Here is a 27,259-nt window from a genome sequence, read left to right as displayed (position 1 = left end):
AAAAAGGAAGACAACATTACTGAGTTTAAGCAACTCTAACCATATTACCACTGTCGTTAGCCAACTTTTTTATTGACACAGTTTGAGCAAATTTGAATTATGAATTATTCAAGGTAACTTAATGTTTGTTGTTGAAAATTCACAGAAATTGGATGCTAAGAATGAACAATTGATGTTGATGAGGAAAACTAACGCAATAAATAAATTCAATTGATGTGTAAAATACGAGTAAATGCCAATCATGATAACGAATAAGAGTAAAAAATGTGTCACTAGTCACTAGGCAAAATTTTGAATATCGTTATTCAAACAGGCATAATTTGGTTCTCCAGAAGTACTACAAGTTTAAAAGGCCTTAAGGTAAAAAATGAACTCCATCTTTTAGTACAAAAAACCTTATATTATATGCTAAATGAAAAAAGATGATTCATCTCTAACTTGTGATCTAGACAAATAAATCAGTAAAAAGTGGATACAAACTCCTCCCCGACTTACTTCTTCACCTCCTCATATTCTGCCTCAGGAGCCTGGTCCCCACCCTGAGAACCACCAGCTGAGGAACCGCCACTAGAACCACCTGACATGTGCTCTCCAATCTTGGACACAGCTTTGTTTGCAGCATCAAGCTTTGACTTGATTTCATCAACATTATCCCCTGACATCGCCTGTCTCAAATCCGAAACTGCATCCTCAATTTCTTTGGCCACTTCACTGGGAATCTTCTCTCTGTATTCACCTAAACTCTTCTCAATGCTATAGATGGTAGTGTCAGCACTGTTTCTAATGTCAATGAGAGCCTTTCTCTCTTGGTCTTTCTGAGCATGCAATTCTGCTTCTTTGACCATCTTTTCAATCTCATCATCCGAGAGTCCACCGGATGACCGAATAGTTATTTGTTGTTCTTTACCAGTGGACTTGTCTTTGGCAGAGACAGTAACAATCCCATTAGCATCAATGTCAAATGTGACCTCAATCTGAGGCAGACCTCTGGGAGCAGGAGGAATACCAACAAGGTCAAACTCTCCAAGCATTTTGTTGTCTGCAGCCATTTCCCGCTCACCTTGTAGCACCTTGATACCTACCTGAGTTTGATTGTCAGCTGCTGTTGAAAAGACCTGAAATAATGATACAAGTTAGGAAAAAGATTCAACCACATAGCAATAATACATTCCACTAAATCAAATAGGATCTATGTATTGCAGCAGATACAATACTTTCAAGGGAAATTTCAATTAAATATAAAATGCATGATTTCAATGTTAAATTAGAAACAAATGTCTGAAGCAAAGTCTGTAGAGTTAAGGCTTACCTGACTCTTCTTTGTAGGAATAGTAGTGTTGCGGTTGATCAATCTTGTAAAGATACCACCCAAAGTCTCAATACCCAGAGAGAGTGGTGTTACATCTAGGAGTAGTAGCTCTTTAACATCTCCCCGTAGAATACCACCTTGGATTGCCGCCCCCATGGCAACTGCCTCATCAGGGTTTACTCCTTTACTAGGAGACTTTCCAAAGATCTCTGAAACCACCTCTTGGACTTTAGGAACACGAGTCATCCCTCCAACTAGAAGAACCTCATCAACATCCTTGATAGAGATGTTAGCATCCTTCAAGCAGCTTTTACATGGTACCTTGGTCCTTTCAATCAAGTGATTCACCAAAGCCTCAAACTTCGATCTAGTCAATGTTATGTTCAGATGCTTAGCACCAGATGCATCAGCAGTGATGAAAGGCAGGTTGATCTCAGTTTGAGATGTTGAAGACAGCTCGATCTTAGCTTTCTCAGCAGCTTCACGAAGCCTCTGCAGTGCAAGCCTGTCCTTTGAAAGGTCGATACTCTCGGTTCTTTTGAATTCATTCACCAGAAAATCCAATAAGGCATTGTCAAAATCCTCTCCTCCCAAGAAAGTGTCACCATTTGTTGCTTTCACCTTGATATGAAGATGTTGTCAGTACAATTTTTATCATATTATTCCATCTGACAGGTTAATAAGGGAAGACAGAAGAAACAAATCAGCATACCTCAAAAACACCATTAGAAATTTCTAAGATGGACACATCAAATGTTCCACCTCCAAGGTCAAAAACGGCAATGAGACCCTCCTTGTTGTTCATCCCATATGAAAGTGCAGCAGCAGTGGGCTCATTGATAATTCTCTGCACGTCAAGACCTGCAATTCTACCAGCATCTTTTGTTGCCTGCCTCTGAGCATCATTGAAGTAAGCTGGTACAGTAATTACAGCCTTAGAAATTGACTTTCCTAGATAAGCTTCTGCAGTTTCCTTCATCTTGGTGAGAACAAAGGCACCAATTTGACTAGGGGAATACTGCTGCCCATTGGCTTCCACCCACGCATCTCCATTTGGAGCCTTAACAATCTTGAATGGAACCATTTTCATCTCCTTTTGTGTTTGAGCGTCATCAAAGCGCCTACCAATCAACCGCTTGGTACCAAAGAGAGTGTTTGTTGGGTTAGTTACAGCTTGACGCTTAGCTGGGGTACCTACAAGCAGCTCCCCTTTCTGGTTGAAAGCAACCACAGATGGTGTTGTTCGTGCACCTTCAGAATTCTCAATGACTTTGGGGTTCTGAGAAACATATTTTGAGTCAGCACAAAAATTGCACAATGGAAACACATACAAACAAACCAAAAGCATTAATGAGTTAATGTGTTACTGTTACCTTTCCTTCCATAACGGAAACACATGAATTGGTAGTACCCAAATCAATACCAATGACATCGTTTCCAGCAGGCCTTGAACTGCAGTGAAGATGAAAAGTCATAGTTAGTAATTTTGATCAACACCTTATGAGGATTATTACAAAAGCACATAACAAACAAATGGCACCTGAATGGTCGAGACAAACTAGACCAGTTGTGAGCTACATATGCTGGCTTGGTGCTGCCCGTTAACTGCACAACAATGCAAAAGTAAAAAAAAAAAAAAAGTCCTCCAAAATTAAAGTTACCACACATCATAGACAACACAAATCAATTAATTATATAAATTCTATGGACAACGGCATAATATCAACAATTATTCACGTACTTCGTTAAGTCCCCAGGATTAAAGAGCATAGGAAGGTTAGATGCACGATAAAGCAATTATAGAAGCTAGAAAAGTGACCCATGAAAAACTTATATTAGAAGTAATAAAAGCAATATCGTAGAGTAGCTACTAAGTGACTTCACAATGATCTAGCAAAATCTTGAGCTACTACAGCAACGGCTTAACGCTTTTGGTATTAAAACCCCACTCTAAAACACTAGAAATAGAAAATCAATTACGAAAATTAGAAGACTAAAATTCTAAACAACTCGAGCCAAAATCCGAACAAAAGCAAGACATAACTGGATTAAGGCATAATAGGATCAAATCGAGAAAACCTAGGTAACATGGAGTAACCAGCACAAGTATATTCAAAATAAAGAAAAAGAAGGAAGCATAGAAGAGGTGGACATGGTACCGAGCGATAGGCGGAGAGGGAGGCGGAAGCGACATCACGGCGGCGGAGAGAGCGGAGCAAGGAGGCCATGGCCGGAAGAGAAGAGGAGATTGATTGATCAGAAAGGAAATGGAGAAAGGTGAATGTGGTGACAAGATAGGTTTTTAAATATCAGAGAAGAAGGGTTTAGGGTTTTGGTGCTATGTTGCCAAACCAAAAAGAAAACCGTGTTGGTTTTTAAGGATAGTGGCAGATTATTCTAGTTCTTCAGAGAGAGAAAGTCAGAGAAAGAAGGTTCTAGATCGATAACCCAAACGGTGTCGTCGGACATCCTTGGCTACGTGGCACGCAGGAATTCCACGACCTCTCCTTGGTTGGTTGGTACTTTTTGAGAATTGTCATAATAATTGTATTTCAGGCAAAATCTAATGTACTAATCAAATGGTAGTTTGAAGTTTTTCTGTTGATTAACACTTGGTATTGAGCTGTGTTTGATTTAGTGGAGAAGAATAATTTGAAAAAAAAAAAAGAAATACAGTAGAAATAAAATAGTATTGTATAGTTGTTTAGTAGGAATAAAATAAAAAAATTAGATGATTGGACTAGTTAATTACTTATTTCTTTCAGGAATCATCTGCATCAAACCCGTCCCTGTCATTCCCGTTGGAGGCCTTTTATTTCTATCGTAGGAAATAAAACACTGCCTTAATCAACAATGAGCATATGAAATATACCAAATCATGGATACATACATGTGTAGAAAACTTTTTGTACGGACTTAATGTGTAGGGTTTAGTAATAATCTATCTATAATTATTATAATAAAAATTATCTCATTTAATATACACATTTATTATGTATTTCCAATCTATCCTCAATTGTTTTTTTCATTACTACCTATTCAGAAAAATCAAAAACAAAAAAAAAATATTATTAGTTATCATTCTCAAGATGTGAACATCATACTTAACTATGTCATTATCACATGAACCTCAGTTGCTTTGTAAACAGTGAGATAGGAAGTGTCTCATTTGTCCCAGTATATATATAAAAAAATGTGTAGGGTTTAATAAAATTTAAGAAATCGTGTAGGTAATTTAGAGGAGAGATTTTTTTTTCATATTTAAAATATGGGCGAACTTTAAGATACATCGGCGAACTTTAAGATACATAAGAAAGATACCTATCGATAAATGAATTTCTTGTATTTTATCATTCTAATTCTTAATTTTTTTCTTAAAAAATACTTTTTTAACCTAACATCAGCTAGCGGCTATCATTTTTTTTTTTTTGTATTTAGTTACTACTATTAAGAGTAAATGGTCAATTTAATCATTAAAATTCTATCTTGTTGTCACATTAATTTTTAAAATCAAGAAAAAAATCAAACAAAACTCAAACAATTCAGGATTTCATTTAAGTTCCGAAAATTAATCATATTTTTTTTTCATTTTGGTTTAGGAACTTAAATAAAAATTTAAAGGACTTATTTTAAGATTTTTTTAGTTTCATGAATTAATGTGATAGCTTAATATAATTTTAGGAACTAAATTGACTATTTAGTCAGTTTATGGGCATTTTTTATTCTCTAATGTGAATAATAGGAATTAGTTTACAAATTGAAACATTTCTAAGGTCTGGCTCATGACCTTGCAAGTTAAAATTAATTAAGAGCATCATGCTAAACCAAAATTTTCTTAAGAATCCATGGTCGGTTGAGGGAGCTCTTAAGAAGCATCATAGTAGCATATCATATGCTTGTATAAGTACCGGATTGCCGTGGTTTCAGCTGGTGTAAGATTTTATCGATTAAAAAAAAAATTATCCATTGCACTGCATATCACCATTTTTATGTGATACACACACTTTCTAATCTCACTGCACCATTTTTTAGTGTTAGGAATTTAATCTGTAGTCGTTACACCATTTTTTAAATTATATAATTTTCACTATTTTTCGTAAACTTGAACAATTTCATGAAAATTGACAAACACAAAAAATAATAAAAACCTTCCCAATGAGAAAAGAAAATTGATACAGGAACAATTGTTTGATTGTTTCTCTAGAGAGAGAAAAAATTATTGTCAAGAAAGTGAACTAATAAGCTTAGAAAAGGGCAGGAGAATAGCAATTACAGTCCCAGCGAAGCAGCTTGATCTGGTCCTCCATGATCAATCAGAGACAATTAATAACATAAGAAATAAGAAATTAAAAAAATCTGCCGCTAACCAAAAAAGAAAAGTATACTGTACAAGTTTAAAATGTACTAATAAGAGTTGCCAAAAAGAAAGTGATAGATCCATATATCCTCTCCTAAAGGGGGGGAAAAACAATGAAAGAATAAGAAATAAAGCTTGCCTTGATCACAAACTCCATTTTACTGTACCAGAGAATCTGTGCTTCATGAGAATTCCATTGAGGCTTCAGATGATTGTTTTACTGACAACTAATTGCCAGTTTATTACATGTTGTATGTGCATGCGAGCCATTGAAAAGCAGCTAATAAAATAGCTTGCAAGTGAGGCATTCTTGAAAACAGAAGGAAGTAATAATTGACTTAAATGTTCATTCATAGAATGAAATAGGCAATCCCATGAACCATCAAATCCGAAGATAGCCCCCTCGCTCCTGCTCTCCTATTCTTAATGATCTCCTGAGCAATGACTTCCTGTTCAGTGACCAGCTTCTTCCCATAGCTCTCTTATTTCGCCAGGCAGCCGCTATACGGGTATAAAGGGCCGGGAAAATGAAGCAGAGTAGTACAAGAAATAACATAGCAACACACAGTAACATGACATTACGAAAACCTTCTTTTAGCTCTGGGGTATTTTGACCTGTCCATGGAACTCCTCCAACATTCATGCCAAAGACTGCAATTAGAGTTCAAAAATTAAAATCATACCAGTATTGGATAACCAGTGGAAGTGGATATGAAAGTTCATAACAAATCAGAATAGGTAATGTAAACGTATTCATCAGTGCTTCATAAGACCATTGGAGGGGGTGCTTATGAAGTTTCGGTTACATACCAGGTGTTTATTTAATCACTGGTGCTAAAATTTTGTTGTGGATCCTGAGTGTGTACTTTTATAAACAATATAAGTAAAAATGATTGATGTGTAATGGTAAAATAGAAGAGTTGCTTAAGCTGCTGGGTTGGAGAGAAGAGTTTCTTGAGTTGTAAAAAGTAAAATTGAGTTATGCATAATGGTGGGACCTACTTAATATGTGTAAAAAGTGAAAAAGAGAGGTGTTGGGTTGAAGATGCTCTAACCTCCTGTTATGATGGACAAAGGGAGGAATATTATGGAAAGGAACGAAAGATAGTACAGCTTCCTGTTTATTTGCTCTGACTGCCAGCTGTCTAGACCAGCCTGAATTGCTGTGACACGATTTACTATAAACCCCACATTCTCCTTCAGCCTCCTTAACCTTCCAATTAGTTCTTCAAGGGAGTTAAGGTCATCACTGGCAAACCATCTTTTTGAAGAGCATTTTTCTTTGACCCGAAGATATACTTGCTCTCCATGGGCAATCACCTGAATAGAATTTGATTTTGATTTCATAAATACGAGAACAAATCAGATGGAAAAAGTACTGTCATTCAGTCATGGTAATGGTCCTCATTACTGTAATTTACAAATTCATGTTGACACTCTTTTCTTTCCATGTTCATTTTCACCTCTAACACAATAAAGAAGAATCATTTTCCAGTAGCAATTATGTTTCCAAAAAGCCTTCTTATTTTTCTATTTTGAACATGTAAATATACTTTTATACCCCCTCTCCCCCAGATTTATCTGCATTTATGAATTCAGAAGACACCTTTATTGAATATTGATGCCATTGAATGATGAAACCCTTATGCTTGATCACAAAACTACAATGTTTCATTATTCATGATTCACTAATAGAATGAGCTTCAGCAAGATTTATTTAAATTACAGCTTGATGCCTTTTGATCAGAAAGAATGAAAACAAATGAGTAAATTATCACCTGCAAGAGACGCTGCAAATTAATATGCAGTTTGGGGAATCTTCTGTCGTCTAGCATTTGTTTCTTCAAAGCATAACCACCTACAATTAAGCAGAGCAATTGTTCCTTATTCAATTCTATAAAACCATTTCATATGTGGCACATCAAGGAACTGGTCTAGAAGAAACTTGCACAAAACCTGTCGAAAACGGAAATTCAGGATACACACAAAAATGTTACACAAAACATTCTTATTATTTTATAAACCAGCTATACCTGGAATTATTCCCCTAGTTTCACCTTTTTGACTAGGGAACAGTGGCGTAAACAATTAACAACAGAATGTCCAAAACAGTCACTTTCTGCCAAATATTATGCTCTAAAAGGCCTTCACGTGGCCTTCCTCATTGCATAATAATGGCAAAAACATTTAAAACCACAAATGTTTTACCACCACTCTTTCATGACTTCAAACACTACAGTTAAAAAAAGGAGACACGAGGATGCAAATGCAAGGGTGGCAAGGCCATATTTTGGAAAATGGATTCAGTCAAAATAATCAAAATATATTAAGCTGACCTTGAAATCTATGGATATGTATAAGTTTTCACAAAATCAATAATCATATTACCATAACTAAATTTATTACTAAGATAAGATAAAAACGAAACAAATCTTATGGACTTCACAGGATATTTGACGAAATTAGAGAAAGCTCCTTTCTTATTTCAAAAATGTTTTTAATGTGACAAAAATATAGCCTCCAAATGGGAATGTATCAAACATAGGAACATTTCAAGAAGAGAAACTTAAATACGATTTGCTAGAGGTGGCATGTTGTCTGATTTCTTGTGAGATTTTATAGGCGGGCGCTAAATATTTAAGTCTTTTCCAAAGAGAAATGTTAACAACATACTATTTGACAGAGTCTGTTCAATACACTGCTATTGAATAAAATCTATGTGGACACCTCCCAAACCATATATAGTGGGTACTAGAACTACATGAATTTCACCCACAATAAAAGTATGTCATTAACATTTCTCTTTTCCTGAGAAATAGCTAGTAATTTGTTCCATCAGATCAATAATCACATTGAAATCAATGGAAGAATAAACAGGCCAATCGTGAAAAGAATAGTAGTGCACCATGTAACATTTTTCCAAGGACAATACATCATTAAGATACTGGATAAAGAAATAATTTAAGAGTTAACTATGTTTTTGGTCCCTGAACTTTTTCAGAATTTTGTTTTTAGTCTCTGAATAAAAATTTGACCGGTCAAGCTCCCTAATGTTTAATTCCGTTACAACTTTTGGTCCCTGCTGTTTACTTGTGCTGTTAAACAATGACGTGGCAGTCATTGAGACTGCCACGTGTAATTTTTCAAATTATTAATATTTAATTAATTTTTTGGCGGTTAAAAACCACCAGAAATCACTTAGCAAACACATTTAAAGGGTGTTAAACTATTTGTGGCTGCTAAAAACGCTGAAAAATACTTTCCTGGGCATAATAGGAGAGAACACAAACCGAAATCACTTAACCAAAAATTAAAAATGCCAGACAAAGCCAAACAATGCAATGCAAGACCAAGACGAGGGTGTGGACGCCCGATTTGAAGATGTCCGGAGTGCAAGCCAAACGTTGTCGTCCTGGAGGTCCTCGTCACTGACCACTCACTCCAGCAGTGGCATCAGGTCTTACACGTGGGGTCAGAGAGGATGCACCACAATGTCAGGTCTTGAACTGCTGTCGCGCCAAGTTGCGGTCAGCGGCGACGTGGTGGTCGGGCCGGATTTCTCTCTTGTCCTAGTCAAGGTTGTGGCGGCGCAACATGGTGGCAAGGATGCCCAGATCCAAATCTCTCGCGTTCGGATTTCTCTCTTGTGCGACATGCCTCATGCCTTCCTCATTTCTCTTGAGAAAATTTCCAGATCTAAATGCAAGAATCCCTTTTCTTTTTTAGACATTTTCATTTTTATTTCCTACCACTTCCCAAATTCCATAGTCAATATCAGTGTCGGTGATTGTTGATTAACCAAAAAAACTGCATTTATGATGTTTGTATTCTGCAATAAAATACTCAAATCTCATATTTTTGGGTGTAGTTCATGACCACGAATGTGGTTTTGATTTGAAGTTTCGACAACCAATTTTATTACACTTTAGTTTTCTTATGATTATTTCATCTTATATATTCATTTTAAGAATATCCAGTGATGCTGGACTCTTCTTTCCAGAAATCATGGTTATGTTGTTTCTCTTCTTCAATGTGCAGTGGAAAGGGAAAACACAAGAAGCAATAGGCAAGAAGCAATTTCTGGTGGATTTTAACCGCCAGAAAATGAATTAAACAATAATAATTTGAAGAATTACGCGTGACAGTCTCATTGACTGCCATGTCATCGTTTAATGGCACAAGTAAACAGCAGGGACCAAAAGTTATAACGGAATAAAACATCAAGGACCTTGACCGGTCAAATTTTAGATCAGGGACTAAAAACAAAATTCTGGAAAAGTTTAGGTACTAAAGACATAGTTAACCCTTAATTTAACTCAGTTAACAGATGTTAAACAAACAATCCAAAAGAGGCTTTGGGGTAACACTTTTAGTTAGGTCCCTTTCCTCTCTTCTTATGCATAAAAAATTATAACAACTTAAATTTGTTTTATTTATTGCAAACTAACACAATGATTTAGGATGTTATTCAATTAATGTCATCAACAAATTTTGTTTAATGAAGTCATAGGTAAAAATAATCAAACATATGAATCATCACAAACTTCAAATGTCATCTGTTAGACAATTTCAACCAGTCTACATTAGAATGGCCACAAAGTATGTCTATATTCACATCAGTAATCTTTTCAAGTCAATTGATAGAAAGTTAAAAACTAAGGCATGCTTTCAGTGATCAAGAACAGCCGGAATTTGTAATTTGAACCATGAAGAGTACTAAAAGTTCAGAATGGATTGGGAGGGGGGATCAAGGAGTTTATCACGAAATCACCTTTATCCAAGTCAAGCTCCACGGAGTCCAACTCCATCTCAAGCTTAGTCACAAGGTCTTGAATCTGATCTACATGTGTGTCAATTATGTGAACTACAAGATTTGAGACAGATCTAGGCACAGGGTTGTCAGCTTCCTCAGAGTGATTCATAGTCAATAAGAATTCAAGAACATGCTCCTTGATCACTGTCCTTTCCTGCTGCTGACCTCTTGAAGGATAGGAACTTTCAACACTAGGAATCTCCGAAAGTAGAGATTCACCCACACGTGAGAAGCCTAACCTGGGAACACGTCCCAAGGAAACGGTAATTACTGAATGTTCTGTAACTCTAGCAGCAATCCTAAATGTGAAGTCGCTGGAGGGAGGACCAGGCGAATTAACCCGGAAGACAAGCGCCCCATCTACATGAGCACAAAAGGGTCCATTGCTAACAAGTGAAAGAATGTCTTGGAGTTTCAAAGGTGGGCAGAAAACACCAATCAGGTCCTGTGCAGATTGTGACAACTTTTGATTTCCTTTCGGTAATTCAACGTGGTACCAAGAAAACTCATTTCCTCGGCCTTCTCCTACACCCGATTCCTTCTCTTCTTTTTGAAAAAGGTCTGCTAGATCCCAATCCTTATGATAAAAGTTCCCCATGCCATCAAATATATAAGCTCTCTTCCTCACCAAGCATGAAGGATGAGCAGGGTAGACACGGCGCTCCCTGAGGGGAACCCGTGCTGAAGTTTCACCCTCCATCTCCTCACCTACCCCATTCTCCATAACTCTATGCCGAGCTAGTTCCATAAACTTTCTGCAACTACCCCCAAAATAGGCTTCCAACTAATAAACAAGATTATATGGTATTAAACAACTTGATCCAAAAAACCTCAACTTCGAACTCAATTTTCGTATCTCATAAACTTGGCACTTGAAATCTCACGTCGTTTAAAACAACCTACTTTCAATGAAAACGCTATTATTCGAAATCCCAAAACCAAAGTCAACAAATCCAGCAGCGCAACGCAATTAATTGATCCAAATCCAAATTGACTGATAGTAAGGTACACCCAGAATTATTTCAAACAACCGAACTACGTTCATACAAATCTTCCAGCAAAACCCACCATGCGCACACTACGAATCAAACCCTGAAAAAAGCTGCAGTTTTCAGATTCTACTCAACCCAGCAAAGTAAGACAACCAATTAAAAAACAAATAAAGAAGAAGTGCATTATTACCTTGTTGAATGTCCAGATTATGAAACTAATGAATGAATGCCTGAAAAACTCAAACGTTGAAATTGGCTAAAGCGACACAGTATTGAAAAGTTCAAAGGGGAAAGGGGGATTTTTTTTCTCCTTTTTGTTGGTAATAAGGAAAAGGGGATGTGAGTGCGATAAACTAATTATGAACTAACAGAAAACATCGAATATAATTGTGAAGTGGTTGAGCTTCTAGGAAACTTCCCTTCACTATAAAATCCATGTGTTATCTGTCCCCAGCAGTAGTTATGAACTCCCAGATTTGAATGTCTTTTTAAAAATCGTTCACGAAAATTTAGTGGTACTTTATATTGAAATTAATTAAACATTAATTTTTCCATATTCGCCCAAAGGCTAGAAGACAACGTCATGGACTGACTCTCTCTTCCTGTATTTAGAAACTATTACTAATTTATCAGGATGCTTGATTGAAAGAGTGAGGATAATAAGATGTTCACTCTCCAAATTCAAAATTTTAATTTATAATATAGGAATTGATTAAGATTGTAATATAGTCATTTTTATTAAATAAAATGATAAATAATTATATAAATATAATAGTGATATGATACGATAAAAAGAGAGAAACAATATGAATAAAATAGATAATATGTGTTATCTCTTAATTTTATAGTTGATATTGATGAGATAGTTATTAATATTGCTATAATAGATACTACATTTTACAAATGTTAAATTCGTATATATTAATATAATAATATGTTAAATATATAATAATTTGTAACTTAATTTTATCGTCGATAATTTAATTATATTATATTTGATAAATATAATATAGATACACTAACTATAGCAGCAATATCAACAATATGTTAAATATATAATAATTTATGGCTTAATTTTATCATTGATAATTTAATTATATTATATTAATAAATATAATATCTAATGTTATTGAGAAGTCAAATTACTCATAACTTATTAATTATGAAATTATTAAATATAATATATTGATTAAATTTAATAAATATAATACATCTTTTAAAACCTAAAACCTTTATCTTTGCATTTCAGTTTATGTATATTAAAATTCATTATCAAATAAAATATAATTGTCGCGAAATTATATATATACATATAAATTAAGTTACAAATTTATAATTTATATTTTTAATGAATTAATTTATTAAACACAATTTAAAGCAGAAAAATGCAAATAGTTGAATATAATATAACTAAATTGATAAGTATATAAATGAAAATACGTTCAGTAAAAAAATGAAAATTACGAAGACATTTTGTAATATATTTGTGTTTCTTCAATTAAAATAATGTATGTGTGTTTTAGTTTAAATTTGTTGTCTCTTGCTTGTTTTTTACACAATTATATATTTTCACCTATTGTCAACTGTTACATGAATAAAAGGATTATGATATATTAGATCGGTGTAAAAAAAATTATTATAAAAAAAAGGTGTTTTAAGTTTTTAACCTAAAAATATAAAGGAGGCCAAATGTCAGAAAGCAGAAGAGACTAGACTATAATATTAACCGTGTCTTCATTGCTTTGCTGTGCTAGTGAAGTAGTGTGCGTGCCAGGTTTAAGAACTGATACAAACTGACCCTGACCCTAACCCTAACCCTATACTGAACCCCGCAACGACGCCGTCTTTTGCCGCCATGGGTAGTAGCAGTAAGAAAAGGAACTCTGCTTCAGAGGAACTTTGCTTGTTTTTCTGTTTTGGTATTGAAGCATTTGGAACTAGCCTTGCGTGTTTTTAAATATATGAATATAAATCTATGTTTTGAGTTATGTATAACAGTTCTTGAGATTTTTTTCGCTTTTTTTTAATTATGTTTTATTCGTTCACTTTAATTAATTAACTAACGTCTTGCTTCTACTCTGCTGCTAAATTACCTATGTTTTGTCATGTTCTTCATGGCTGCTAGGATTATATGTCAAATCTGCTGCAATCTCTTCTGCTTGCATAATAAACGTTCTGTCTGTTACACTGGTTTGAAGCAGGACAAATTCTAAGCTTTGCTTATTACTCTTTAGTCAAGAAAACATTTAATAAAATAAATGATTCGTTATTAATAGCATAAAAATCATCAATGTGATGAAGTTAAGTCATATGTACTCTCCAAAAGTATAAGTCATGATGAAAAAAATGACACATTGATACTTCATATTATGTTGGCATGCAATATGTGCTTCTTACCATTTAAATTATAATAACTTTGTTGATAGTGTATATAAGTTGAAAATATTTATAAAGTTTATCAACATCAATTTTCATTTTTTTAAATGATTTTATTAGTTGAGTTCATATTTTATATTTGATCATTTAAAGATAAAACATATAATAAAAATATTAACTTCTGTCCTATACATAATGAGATGCATTAACTAATTCTAAATAGACCTAGAAAAAATATATTATATAAAACAAAATGACATAATCATAATAACTGTCCATACAAACAAGTCAACGGTTAATATTATCTCTACTTTTAAATTTTATGTTTCTATTTAATTTATATTTTTCATTCTATATTAATGTATCATATTTTTATTCTAACAACTACTTTTATTACTAAATTATTTTCTTAAAATAATTTATAAAATAAAATTAATTAATATTGTTGGACGAAATTATTAATTTATTTAGTGATAATTGTAAAAATTAATTATTTTTTATAAAAAAATTTAATATTATTTAATAAATTATAAGTTAATATTAGTAATCAAATATTTCAATATTTTTGTTAAATAAATATGTAGTGTATTTTAATATTTTTATTTAAATTTTAATGTTTTGCATTATTTTCTTAATTTATAAAATAAATAATAATCCTTAATATTAGTAAAAAAATATAAAATAGAAAAAATATTAAATAAAACTATATAATTTTTAAAAAATAAATAAATAAATCTAATAAAAATATACATTAATTCATTAAATAATTAAAATAAAGAATTATTTACAATTTAAAAAAACAGGTAAAAAAATAAAATTATAAAATAATTTACAACTTCAATAAAAAAATATTTATTTACGAATGGAAAAAAAAAGTTTTAGAAATGATAACATTCAACATATCCATTTCGAGATACTAATTTAAATTCTAGGATGAAATTATATATTTTAAACAAAATTGCCCCACGTTGGTAGCTTGCCCTCACTATTTCGTAGAAGGATCCAAAGTAGCTTTCAACTCAACGCTTTATATTTTAAGTATGCATGTTATTTTAATTATTACATTTTTACTTATAATATGAGGATTCAGGTTAGAGACGTTGGAAACAGGTCCAGGCAAACGAACATGGATGCATCTTCTTTGCACATAGCAATGTTTCCATGGTTTGCCATGGGACACCTAACCCCATATCTTCACCTCTCCAACAAACTAGCAAAGAGAGGACACAGAATCTCCTTCTTCATCCCCAAAAGAACACCACACAAGTTAGAGCAATTCAACCTCTTCCCACATCTCATCACCTTCTTCCCTATCAACGTTCCTCACGTTGAAGGCCTTCCCCATGGCGCAGAAACCACTTCCGATGTCTCTTTCTCCTTAGCTCCACTCATTATGACAGCCATGGATCGCACTGAGAAAGACATAGAGCTTCTTCTCATTGAGCTAATGCCACAAATCGTTTTCTTTGACTTCACATATTGGCTACCAAACTTGACTCGCCGCTTGGGAATCAAATCTTTTTAGTACTTGATTATTGGGCCAGCGACAGTGTCTTACATAAGATCCCCAGCGAGGATGCGCCAAAACATGTCTGAAAGTGATCTTATGCAACCCCCTGAAGGGTACCCTGTGTCTTCCGTCAAGCTTCATGCACATGAAGTCAAGTTTCTTGCTTCTAAAAGGGATTGGGAGTTTGGAAGCGGTGTTCTCTTCTACCACCGTCTCAACAAGGGTTTGATCTTTTCAGACGCTGTTGGGTTCAAAGGTTGCCGAGAAATTGAAGGGCCTTATGTTGAGTATCTTGCAGAACAGTTTGGGAAGCCTGTTTTGCTTTCAGGACCTTTCATACCTGAGCCACCCAACACTGTTTTTGAGGGAAAATGGGGTTCATGGCTTGAAAGGTTCAAGCTTGGTTCTGTGGTTTTCTGTGTACTTGGGACTGAATGGAAGTTACCACATGATCAATTCCAAGGACTATTGTTGGGTCTTGAACTTACAGGGCTTCCTTTTTTGGCTGTTCTAAAAGTTCCAATTGGGTTTGAGACAATTGAAGCTGCTCTACCAGAAGGGTTCAAAGAAAGAGTTGAAGGGAGAGGAATTGTCCACAGTGGATGGATACAACAACAATTGATTTTGGAACACCCTTCAGTAGGCTGCTTCATTACGCATTGTGGTGCTGGTTCATTAACCGAGGCACTAGTAAATAAGTGTCAGATAGTGTTGCTGCCGCAGGTAGATGCTGATCATATCCTTAATGCAAGGACTATGGCTACAAATAAGGTTGGGGTGGAAGTGGAGAAGGGTGAAGAAGACGGGTTGTTCACAAAGGAGAGTGTGTGCAAAGCTGTGAAAATTGTGATGGATGATGAGAATGAGCTTGGGAGAGAGATAAAGACTAATCATAGTAAAGTGAGGAAGTTCTTACTGAACCACAAGTTGGAGTCTACCTGTGTTGATAGCTTTTGCCAGCAGCTTCGACATTTACTCATGATTTCCAAGTTTCAAGAAACTCAACTGAGATTATCATATTTCTAGTCTATGATTAAATCTTTTCAACCAATTAAACTAAGTATATTTTGTTCAATCTATTCGGTGTTTCGTGCTATCATGTTAAAGACATGAAAAAACTATGAAACTTGGAGTGCATTATTAGATTGATTAATTATTAATCAATTAATTAGCAGGACTCATTATCTAGTGGCATTCTATCATGTTTTTCCACCAAAAGAAAAAAAAAATGTACAAAATCTGATTCCCAGACCCGAATCCCGCATTAGCAAATTAAATATATTTCCCCTTGCTTTTCACGCGCACTCCAATAAATATTCGTGTGGTTGGAACAATTATAGCTAGCTAGGGATCATTTCTTTTCTTGAAACAAAACAACAAGAGACAGTAATGGTCCACGGGACCAAGGTATCCAAAATCATGATGCATATCAGATGGAATCACACTGCATTGTATTGGTGAAACATGAGTTATATATATTGATCGAGCTGGGGAAAAAAAGTGTTGGATTTAATTCAAAATTATAAAATGAGGTCACTTTTGAGAATTAAAGCCTTTTCATTGAAACAAAGTAACCAACAACAATATTAGAAGATGGCAATTAGTTTTGGATCATTAGCGTTTTATTGTTTAACAAAGAGAGGAGTGCTGGCTAAAGCTTCAATTTGTGCAATGAGTGATAAGCAACGTTTGGTTTTCTTTTTTGCATTCAAGGATGATTTTTCTTGGAGGTTTAAACTTTAAGAGATATAGGTAGATACATCTTTGGTGGAGATGTCAATACAAGGTGGGTATAGCCTGAGTCTAAAAGGTCTGAAATTGTATCTTTAGAATCACTAGGGTGCGTGATCCTTAGGGGTTGAGACAAGGGTGTTCACCATAGAAGCGTCCCAAGTGGGGTTACTCAAAGTGGACGATCTTGAGTAAAAACTCCCTGCTGTGTAATACTTTGATTTAGTGAAATATTCAAGCGGTTTTTTCTTAAATATATGAATAAGTGATTTAAATAATTAAAAATAAATTTAATTTTTTGCTAAAATAATTAATTAAAATATATGTTGCTTTTGTGCTTGAATTTTTGTAAAATTTGTTTGTAGGAATAAAATTTGTGTTAAATCTGACAGTGTATAAATTCATTGTTGAAGCAAGCATGCTGAGTTGTGAATATGAGAATTTAATTATATCTAGTATGTAGAGCGGTGCAATGCACGCTAAATTAGTATTTATTTTTATTTCAAGATATGTGATTTTGTATTATTTAAGGTAAATACGGAATATAATTTTTTTAATGTAAACTTATTAATTATTTGTTTTAACATTTATTATTATAAAAAAAGGCCTATAAATTTTAACAATATTAGTGAAATTAATTTAGATGGTGTTTATTTTGATGATAATATTATGCTGATATTTTTATTTAGTATATATGTATATATAAATCGATAACACACATGATAATTATTAAATATAAATGTTTATAAAAATATTAATGATTTTTAAAAATATAATTTGATATTGTGTAGACTAAATATTATTAGGGATGACAATGACATGAAATAATCTTAGATAGTAATTTCTTATCATTATAATCATTATCACATTAGATGAAAATACACTTCTTGCATATCTCATATTTGTACCAATATTTGGGCGAATATAAATGTATGTATTTTATAAATGTATGTTCGTAAGTACATAAACGATATTCGTGAATATTTCTTAAAATAAAACTTTAAAAAAATAGATTAAGAATTATTATCTCAATAGTGATATTAAGAAAAAATATTCCATTAAACATTATAGTGAGCATTGAGCATCAAAAAATATTTTTTAACAGGAAATTATTGGTAACAACTACTTCAATTAATTAATAAAAAATTTTAATACCATATTAAATAATTTTAATTATTGAAAAATATACTTAATTTTTAATGTATTAAATATTTCCATTTCACTTTTTTATGTTTATTTATATAACAATAATAATATTAATAATAATAATTTTGATTATAAGTGCTATGAAGATAATAATTTAAAATTATATAATATATTTTATAAATGGTTTCAATCACTTCTCCCATCTCAATTAATTATCATTTCAATGGAATTTATCAAAATAATTATTATTTATACAAATAAAAAATTTCATATTTAAAAGTAATTTTATAAAAATAAAATAATAATATATAAATAATTTAATGAAAATCTTATAAAAATATGAAGAGAAAATTATAATGATACTTTTTGTGTTTTGCTTCAATTACACACGCGCTTCCTTGTTTTCGATCTATAAAAAATTTCCTAACCTGTCTCAATATTCTCTTCTTGAAATAATGTTAACTCTTTTTATATATTTTGATCATATAATAGACATGTGTTATCAATATAATTTTTTTTTTTTATTATACATACAATTTGTTTAGTGTCGAATATTGAAATTTAATATTTTTTATTGACTTAATATTGAATAATGCAACACACAATTGATCACCAATGAAAATAGCTATTAAAAGATAAAATTAAACTCCAAATGAAAAAAATAGCTTCATTAACTTTTATTACTTCAATTAAAATATATATTGTTTATAATCATCTTAATCAAATAAAATCACAATATAATCGATTGTAATTATCATAATTAATATAGTTATGTATTTTAATAAATAAAAATATTTTTAGCAAAATTTAGCAATTACATATAATAAAAAAAATTATACATGATAATTACATATTTACCTTAAAATTTTATTTTTAAATCATTTTAATTAATGCTCAATTTTTGAATTCAAATATATTTAATAATTACATGTAATTACCTTAATTGTATATGATTGATTATTACATTAATTACTTTCATTGTATAATATAAAAAGATCTAATTAACTTTGTTTAAAATAATTTTGTGTGAGAAAAATATTTTATATTATTTTTGAAAATAATTTATAAAATAAAAATCAAAACCAAGAAATAAAAATAAAAATATTTTTCATTATAAATTGAAATTTATTAAAAAAAAACTAATGTCTTTTCATATAAATCATCAAATAGTCACTTACTTTATTTTAACAAGATACATATACATCATAAAAAACACAGTTAGAATCATACACATCAATGGCCATAATTTCTCATTAACACTTTAAATGATAACTTAACGTTAATATTTTTCTATATTATTTTGTAGTACTACTTAATTTAATTTCCCTGGTATTTATATGACGCATCCAACCCAACCAAAATAATTATGGGTTAAACATACTCTCGTAAAACTTACCTGATCATAGTCCTTTCTTTCTGATCTTTCTTTTGGGCAAAAAACTCAAGAGTTTCTAGGAGAAGCTTTTTTTTTTTTTCCCAAAAAAAAATGCTAACAAAACCTATTGATAGAATAAGAATTATAGTAATTACCTGATGGGATGATATCTAATAAAGTCATTTCCCACCTATATTATTCCATAGATTCAAATCACCATAACGGTACAGGTAAGTGTGTAAAAATTTCAAAATCCAATTTCTTTTCTTTCAATTTTGTATTTTTACCTACTTATCTTATTTTATCCTAAAATGAAAAATTGAATCTTCAAATCATAATATTAATTATCTTAATTACCAATTTTAATATATTAATTATTTTAACTACTTTTTTAGTATATTAATTCCTTAAATCTAGTATATGTTCAAGCAAATAAATAATATATCTTCTTTTTTTAAGTAAATGAGTTTATTTTTAATACTAATTTTTAAAAATATTAAATAGAAAGATAACATTGTTATGAGTTAATTATAATATTCCTTAGAATGTGATTTATGAAAATATATCATGATAAATTGAGATTTTTTTAAAACAAATTAATTCCTTTTTTTCATGTTTTGGTTGAATTTTATTTTAATGAAAAAATAAATTAATTTCACCAATACTTAAACAAACATAATCAAGAAAGCAGAAGAGACTAGATAATATTAACGGTGTCTTCATTGCTTTGCTTGTGAAGTAGTGTGCGTGCCAGGTTTAAGAACTGATACAAACTGACCTTGACCCTAACCCTAAACTGAACCCCGCAACGACGCCGTCTTCCGCCGCCATGGGTAGTAGCAGTAAGAAAAGGAACTCTGCTTCAGAGGAACAAACCCTTGCCGCCGACGAATATCCCAAAATGCTCAATAAGAAACAGAAGAACACCACCACCGATGATGATAGCCAACAACAACAACCTTCCGTCAAGCCCATGGAGAGGAAGAAGAAGCGCAAAGCCTTGGACAAAGGGAGGCGCCGAACCGCATCCCAACCCGACCCCAAACCTGTGCCTCCGTCCACGGATTCGCCTAGCACTAGTGGCGGCAGCGCTATGCCGGAGTTCCACATTGGCGTGTTCAAGGACCTCGCGGCGGCGTCCAAGTCGGCGAGGGAAGCCGCCGCGAAGCAAATGGTGACGGAGTTGAAGGCTGTTCAGAACGCTTATGATTCGCGCGAGAAGGAGAGTGGTGAGGGTGGATTGAAGTTGGAAGCGGAGAAAGACGATGGATTGGATAACTGTGCTCCGTCTGTGAGATACGCTGTTCGTAGGCTTATTCGCGGTGTTTCTTCGTCCAGAGAGGTTTGTTACATTCTGTGATTGTTGGAACTGAAATGCTCTTTTTCCATGAGGTGCAAGTGGCATGGAATGATGGATCATAAGGCTTGTTGTTGCAAGTTTTATTTGAAAATACATTTCCCATATTTAATCATCTTCTCTACATTTTGTTAGGAAAATGTTTCTGATCATTTTTCATCGTTACCTTGATGTTGCTTGTATTAGTTTTCTTTGCTGGAATATATAAAATCTGCACATTGATGCTACAAATTTGCCTATTGAATTGTTGCTAAGATAACATCTTCTATTACTTTTGCAGTGTGCGCGACAAGGTTTTGCTTTAGGTTTAACTATTTTAGCTGGCACTGTTCATAACATTAATGTCGCGTCATTTCTCAAACTTGTAGTCAATTTGCTGGAAGTAACTTCATCAATGAAGGGTCAGGTAGGAAATGGCAGTGGCATGATTATTTTGTTTTTTACATTCTTCAACATGATACGTACTATATTTGTGTATTCTTGTGAAATTGCAGGAAGCAAAAGATTGTCTGCTGGGGCGCTTATTTGCTTATGGTGCTCTGGCTCGATCAGGAAGACTCATACAGGAGTGGAATATGGATAAAAGCACTCCATACTTAAGAGAATTTATCAGTGTACTTATCTCTCTTGCAAATAAAAAGCGGTACTTGCAAGAGCCTGCCGTCTCAATAATTTTAGACTTGGTTGAAAAGGTTTGTACATTATAAAAATAAGATAATCTTACCCTTAAACTTATTTTTTATGATTGGCTTGGGTTTCCTCAGATTTCAATTAGTCATGATCACTCTCTACTTACGTTCCATAAAATATTTTTTATATTATATCCCCCTGTTTACATGTGCAAAATTTGTGGGTGGAGATTATCTATAGCCATTGCTTGTATCCTGGTAAATCTAGTTGTGATAATGTAAAAGGAACTTTTTGACTTATGGGATGCTTTGGTGGACCTCTAGGACTAGATTGCAAGTACATTTTCTATATCAGATCCTTGTATGCATATGTCCATGTGCATAGATCCTCATATGCACATGCAAACAACTAGCATCATTGGAAGTGTCTATGCTATATGAGTAGATCACTTACTATTCAGGCCATCAGCTTGTTCAACTGATTTGAAACTCTTGTGGACCATTTGTTAGACTGTGTTTTATTTGATTTATTATTTCAAACCTATTGCTTACTATTATTTATTTTTTATTATTTGTAGTTACCTGTTGAAGCATTGATGAATCATGTTCTTGAAGCTCCTGGGCTCAAGGAGTGGTTTGAAGCTGCTATAGAAGTAGGAAATCCTGATGCTTTGTTCCTTGCTTTAAAAGTTAGAGAGAAGATTTCTATTGATAGCTCTGTATTTGGTAAACTGCTGCCGAATCCATTCAGCTCTAGCCAGCTTTTCTCTGCTGATCACTTGTCCTCCCTGAGTAATTGCTTGAAGGTAGATTATATCAATTCATCTATGTGTGGCCAGTTCTGTATTGGATTAAGTAATAGACAGAAAGGATTCTTATGTATTTTTTAAATGTGGTAGGAATCAACATTTTGTCAGCCTCGCGTTCATAGTGTCTGGCCAGTTTTGATAAATATTCTGTTGCCAAATACTATTTTGCAATTAGAAGATGCAGCATCAGCTTCAAATTCATTAAAGAAACACAAAAAGAGTCGAAAATCTAGCTCCTCTGATGAAGAAATTGCGAAGAATCTTCAGTCTTTTTGTGAAATAATAATTGAAGGATCCCTTCTCATTTCATCTCATGACCGTAAGCACTTTGCTTTTGATGTTCTGTTTCTTCTTCTCCAAAAGCTGCCTGCATCTTTAGTTCCAGTTGTTCTGTCGAACAAAGTTGTTCAGTGCCTGGTGGATGTACTATCAACGAAGAACACATGGCTGTTTAAAGTAGCGCAGCATTTTCTGAAACAGCTGTCAGATTGGGTGGGGGATGATGATGTCAGAAGAGTTGCTGTTATAGTGGCTATTCAGAAGCACAGCAATGGAAAATTTGATCGTATAACACGATCAAAACTTGTTAAAGATTTTATGTCACAGTTCAAAACTGAGCCTGGTTGCATGCTTTTTATTCAGAACTTAATGAACCTCTTTGTGGATGAAGGTAATGCCCCTGAGGAACCTTCAGATCAGAGTCAAACTACAGATGAAAATTCTGAAATAGGATCTATTGAGGATAAGGATTCTCCTAGGACCAATGGGAATTCTGATTTTTTGAAGAGTTGGGTTATAGAATCCCTTCCCAGTATTTTAAAATTCTTGAAGCTGGACCATGAAGAGAAGTTCCGAGTACAGAAAGAAATCATGAAGTTTCTGGCTGTTCAGGGTCTGTTCACTGCATCACTTGGCTCTGAGGTGACTTCGTTTGAGTTACAGGAGAAATTCAGGTGGCCAAAATCTTCCGCATCGAATGCTCTTTGTAAGATGTGTATAGACCAGCTACAATTGTTATTAGCAAATGCTCAGAAAGGGGAGGGTAGTCGTCCTTTGGCTAATCGCGTTGAGCCAAATGATCTTGGTTCTTACTTCATGAAATTCTTTGGCACCTTATGCAACATTCCTTCAGTTTCCCTCTTCCGGTCTTTAGATGATGTGGATCAAAAGGCAGTAAAAAAATTGCAGGCAATGGAAGCCAGATTATCCAGAGAGGTAATTATGCTTGTGACCTATTATTGATGCTTAGACAAAACTTAATATGGTCTTAATTTTTCTTCACTATGATGAAAGATGGGTAATTCCATGTACTAATTAATAGTGTCTTATGTGTAAGATTCCACAAAATCTTCATGTTGAATATTGCGGTAGTTTTTCCCCAAGATTTGGCACATTTAGCTTCTTAGTTTCTCTGGGCAGAGACTAGCAGTGAAGTCTGGACTGTTTGTGTTTACTTTAGTCATGCTTTGTAGGATGGATAGTTTAGGAATATGAAAGATAGAAAAAATATTATGTTCCTTGCAATTTACATAACAAAAACAATTAGGAAAAATTAGTGGATGACAATACATCTGAAGATATTGTCGTAATTTTTTATGTGGCATTTGCATATAATCATATATAAGTTGTTGAAATCGTTGACCTCCATATGCTTTATGGTTGATAGACTGATTTTATTGTTATTCTCCAAATGAAGAAAGTATTGGATTATCATTATGTTTTCAAGATATTAAATGCCCTTGCCTTTTCATTTAGTATTTTTTTTATAAAGTATTTGGAGGATAAATAGAAGGGTATGGCATTACTCATTATCTAATAAGTTTTTGTGATAGAATATTATCTTATAATTTACATCTGGATTACTATCCTTTGTGTGTGTTTCTGCATTTGCACCATTAAATACATTGTGGTTGAATTGTGTGAAATATTGTAATTTCATTTATTTTATTCAAGATATATGCTTGTCTTTCATATTTTTGTGGTAATATTAAGCAGGAAAGGAGCCATGACTGTAGCACTGATGCTAATAGATTGCATGCACTGAGATACTTGCTTATCCAACTGCTTCTGCAAGTGCTTCTTCGTCCAGGGGAGTTCTCCGAAGCTGCATCTGAACTCATCATTTGCTGTAAGAAGGCCTTTTCAACTTCTGATCTTCCTGAGTCCTCAGGAGAAGATGATGTGGAGGTTGATGATGCCCCTGAATTGATGGACGTTCTTGTGGATACATTACTCTCTCTGCTTCCACAGTCATCAGCTGCTATGCGGTCTTCCATTGAACAGGTCATGATGAAAAATGTTGTTTTATCTTTTGCATCTATAATTTTACATCAACTAGATTGGATTACCCCATTGTATTACCTCAATGCATGCCCATTTTTTTGCATCTTAACATTGTACTGGGGAAATTCCATAAACCTACACCTAGAACTGCATGGGAAAACTGTGAATGTCATGTTTGTTTAATAGGACAGGTCAGATGTTCACATATTCAATTAACAATGAAAAATATTTAGCCAAACCTTGATTGAATGGATGGTATGAACATGCTATCCAATAATGTATGCAATCTGTGTCTTGGTTATGGTATGAGTTATAGATTTGTTTGAGGCTGTTTGACAATTGATTAAGCTATATATGTCAAATTGGCAATTGTGCAGAGTGATAGTAGGAGATGTTAAGTACTTTGTTGAAAGACAATGTCATTTAAGAAAACTTAGTTGTCTTTGGTCGGACTCCTAATTTAAATTTGGCGTAGATATCATGGCTTATGTACTGTCTTCAGTGTCTTGCTATTTATCTAACACATGGCTCTATGTGCAGGTATTTAAATATTTTTGTGGTGATATCACTGATGATGGACTGATGCGGATGTTGCGGGTCATTAAGAAAAACTTAAAACCTGCAAGGCATCCAGATGCAGCAAGTGCAGATGATGATGATGAAGATGATGACTTTATCAATATTGAAGAAGAAATTGATCAAGCTGAGACAGGTGAGAGTGATGGGCAGACAGATGACTCCGAGTCAGTAGTTGAAGTGGAGGAGACTGATCATGGCCATTCCGAAGCTTCTGATGATTCTGATAGTGGGATGGATGATGATGCAATGTTCAGGATTGATACATATCTTGCCCAGATGTTTAAAGAGAAGAAAAATCAAGCTGGAGGTGAAACTGCTCATTCCCAGCTTGTGCTGTTCAAACTTAGAATCCTTTCATTGTTGGAAATTTTCCTTCATGAAAATCCAGGCAAGTATACATTGCTTATATCATTTATCACTTCTTGGGTTAGCTTTATGTTTTTAACACTGCTATTCTCGAAATGGTATTTTCATATATGCAATAAGAGACTGAGAAAACAAAAAAGTGTCAATTTTGCATTTTACAATTACATTTTTGCATAAAAAGTTCAAAATTGTCATGCATTGAACGTGGGGTCTTACATATGACAATCGGATCCAAAAGAATGGTGAGTATTAATCAGACAGGCTTGGGGAAGTTGAAGTTGAGGTTCAATAGTTTTCTGATTTTCTGCAATACTTGTAATCACTAGTTCAATGAGTTAGGGTCGTGAGCTTTTAACATCGGATTTACTTCATGTGTACATAAATGCTCAATTGCTCTTGGTGTTTTGCTACTTTACAGGTAAGCCTCAGGTTCTTATGGTTTACTCAAATTTGGCTCAGGCTTTTGTTAACCCTCATACAGCAGAAGTTAGTGAGCAGCTTGGACAGCGTATATGGGGAATATTGCAAAAGCAAATATTTAAAGCAAAGGATTATCCTAGGGGTGATGGAGTCCAGTTATCCACTCTTGAATCTCTGTTGGAAAAAAATTTGAAACTAGCTTCAAAACCATTTAAAAGACAGAAGTCTGCATCTAACCCTTCAAAGCAATCAGCTGCCTGGAACCGACAGAAAATGATTTGTTCCCTTGCCCAAACTGCGACCTTCTGGATTTTGAAAATTATTGATTCAAGAAATTTCGCAGAGTCTGAATTGGAGAGGATTGCTCAAATTTTCGGTGAAGTGTTGGTGGGGTATTTTGACAATAAGAAGTCTCAAATCAAATCTGGGTTTTTGAAAGAAATAATTCGAAGACGACCATGGGTTGGGCATGCTATACTTGGCTTCATTTTGGAGAGATGTGGAAGTGCCAAGTCAGACTTTCGACGAGTGGAAGCACTTGAGTTGGTAATGGAAATATTGAAGTCACTGACATCAGGAAATAATGATGAACAGAATGCATCGAAGAAGATTCTTAAGAACAGTTTTGATAAACTTTCTCGGCTGATGAAAGAATTGGTGACTAATATGCCAAGTAAACCGGCAAGGCGGACCGAAGTACTGAAGTTTTGTGTCAAGGCCTTGGAGATCTTGTCTAAGCACAATCTCACCAAGAATTTTGTTAAAACTTTGGCACCTGATACTCAAGCTGCCCTTGAGGTGCAACTTGGTGAGCAATTCATTAGTTTGAAGAAGCTGGAAAAATAAACGGCACAATTTAAAATTGCTGCTACAGCCTGACTAAAGAAGTTTTTGCTGTATCACATTGCTTGCACACTCGACAGAACAAAACAAGTTGGAAAATACAGTGAAAACCAGAAAAGCAATCCCCCATGATACTTTAAATTTATTCTGCCCGCAGTATGGTGAAAACAGTGCTCCGAAAATCCTTGAGGTGTTTGCAGTGAGAATTTTTGGTAAAACTTCAAGTTATTAGTTCTTATTTGTCTTTTGGATATGCTTTGTTTTTGTAAGCTCTATTATTGTTACACATGATGAGATTTTGAGTTGGTAAAGGGATTAACTTTTATGGTGCTTAAATTTGATCCTTTTTTTCCATAAAATATTT

General features: G+C 33.6%; 4 protein-coding genes across 5 annotated transcripts; 2 read left to right on the top strand and 2 right to left on the bottom strand.

The window, feature by feature from the left end:
- Positions 1 to 254: 254 nt before the first annotated feature.
- Positions 255 to 3,657, bottom strand: LOC100804559 (Hsp 70 family protein). The gene is made up of 6 exons (NM_001357343.1): positions 3,469 to 3,657; positions 2,850 to 2,914; positions 2,683 to 2,761; positions 2,022 to 2,588; positions 1,310 to 1,930; positions 255 to 1,115 (listed from the first exon to the last, which is right to left on the bottom strand). The coding sequence occupies exons 1-6, from the start codon at positions 3,535 to 3,537 to the stop codon at positions 492 to 494; spliced, it is 2,025 nt and encodes a 674-aa protein (NP_001344272.1). The 5' UTR covers positions 3,538 to 3,657; the 3' UTR covers positions 255 to 491.
- Positions 3,658 to 5,514: 1,857 nt separating this feature from the next.
- LOC100804031 (zinc transport protein ZntB) lies at positions 5,515 to 11,969 on the bottom strand. 2 transcript variants are annotated; one of them, XM_041008357.1, is made up of 5 exons: positions 11,662 to 11,969; positions 10,438 to 11,581; positions 7,445 to 7,524; positions 6,722 to 6,986; positions 5,515 to 6,317 (listed from the first exon to the last, which is right to left on the bottom strand). In XM_041008357.1, exons 2-5 carry the CDS (start codon positions 11,225 to 11,227, stop codon positions 6,049 to 6,051), a joined length of 1,404 nt encoding a protein of 467 aa, XP_040864291.1. In that variant the 5' UTR covers positions 11,228 to 11,581; positions 11,662 to 11,969; the 3' UTR covers positions 5,515 to 6,048. The 2 variants fall into 2 exon arrangements, with proteins under 2 accessions (XP_040864291.1, XP_003543128.1); XM_003543080.3 differs by having other exon boundaries at positions 10,438 to 11,571.
- A 2,697-nt stretch (positions 11,970 to 14,666) lies between these two features.
- Positions 14,667 to 16,450, top strand: LOC100813643 (UDP-glycosyltransferase 79B30-like). Its single transcript, XM_014765848.2, has one exon. It carries the CDS (start codon positions 15,424 to 15,426, stop codon positions 16,381 to 16,383), a length of 960 nt encoding a protein of 319 aa, XP_014621334.1. The 5' UTR covers positions 14,667 to 15,423; the 3' UTR covers positions 16,384 to 16,450.
- A 3,852-nt stretch (positions 16,451 to 20,302) lies between these two features.
- On the top strand, positions 20,303 to 27,231 carry LOC100803141 (rDNA transcriptional regulator pol5). The gene is made up of 8 exons (XM_003543078.4): positions 20,303 to 20,951; positions 21,247 to 21,372; positions 21,461 to 21,658; positions 22,174 to 22,401; positions 22,495 to 23,619; positions 24,400 to 24,687; positions 25,228 to 25,654; positions 26,051 to 27,231. The coding sequence occupies exons 1-8, from the start codon at positions 20,439 to 20,441 to the stop codon at positions 26,896 to 26,898; spliced, it is 3,753 nt and encodes a 1,250-aa protein (XP_003543126.1). The 5' UTR covers positions 20,303 to 20,438; the 3' UTR covers positions 26,899 to 27,231.
- The last annotated feature ends 28 nt before the right edge of the window (positions 27,232 to 27,259 follow it).

The sequence above is a fragment of the Glycine max genome, chromosome 13 (assembly GCF_000004515.6).
Source record: "Glycine max cultivar Williams 82 chromosome 13, Glycine_max_v4.0, whole genome shotgun sequence".
In the NCBI taxonomy this organism is placed as follows: Eukaryota; Viridiplantae; Streptophyta; class Magnoliopsida; order Fabales; family Fabaceae; genus Glycine; species Glycine max.
Note: the sequence above shows the minus strand (reverse complement) of the source record. Positions and strands in the feature narration are given on the sequence as shown.

Bases quoted from the DNA above. Each gene is read 5' to 3' on its own strand.
- LOC100813643 (XM_014765848.2), top strand. From the start codon at position 15,424: ATGCGCCAAAACATGTCTGAAAGTGATCTTATGCAACCCCCTGAAGGG.
- LOC100803141 (XM_003543078.4), top strand. From the start codon at position 20,439: ATGGGTAGTAGCAGTAAGAAAAGGAACTCTGCTTCAGAGGAACAAACC. The intron at 20,952-21,246 runs GTTTGTTACATT...TTACTTTTGCAG, and splicing joins GTGTTTCTTCGTCCAGAGAG to TGTGCGCGACAAGGTTTTGC. The intron at 21,373-21,460 runs GTAGGAAATGGC...GTGAAATTGCAG, and splicing joins CTTCATCAATGAAGGGTCAG to GAAGCAAAAGATTGTCTGCT.
- LOC100804559 (NM_001357343.1), bottom strand. From the start codon at position 3,537: ATGGCCTCCTTGCTCCGCTCTCTCCGCCGCCGTGATGTCGCTTCCGCC. The intron at 1,931-2,021 runs GTATGCTGATTT...CTTCATATCAAG, and splicing joins TTTCTAATGGTGTTTTTGAG to GTGAAAGCAACAAATGGTGA. The intron at 1,116-1,309 runs GTAAGCCTTAAC...TCATTATTTCAG, and splicing joins TTCCTACAAAGAAGAGTCAG to GTCTTTTCAACAGCAGCTGA.
- LOC100804031 (XM_041008357.1), bottom strand. From the start codon at position 11,227: ATGGAACTAGCTCGGCATAGAGTTATGGAGAATGGGGTAGGTGAGGAG. The intron at 6,987-7,444 runs GTGATAATTTAC...AATTCTATTCAG, and splicing joins ATTTGCAGCGTCTCTTGCAG to GTGATTGCCCATGGAGAGCA. The intron at 6,318-6,721 runs GTTAGAGCATCT...CTCTAATTGCAG, and splicing joins TTTGTCCATCATAACAGGAG to TCTTTGGCATGAATGTTGGA.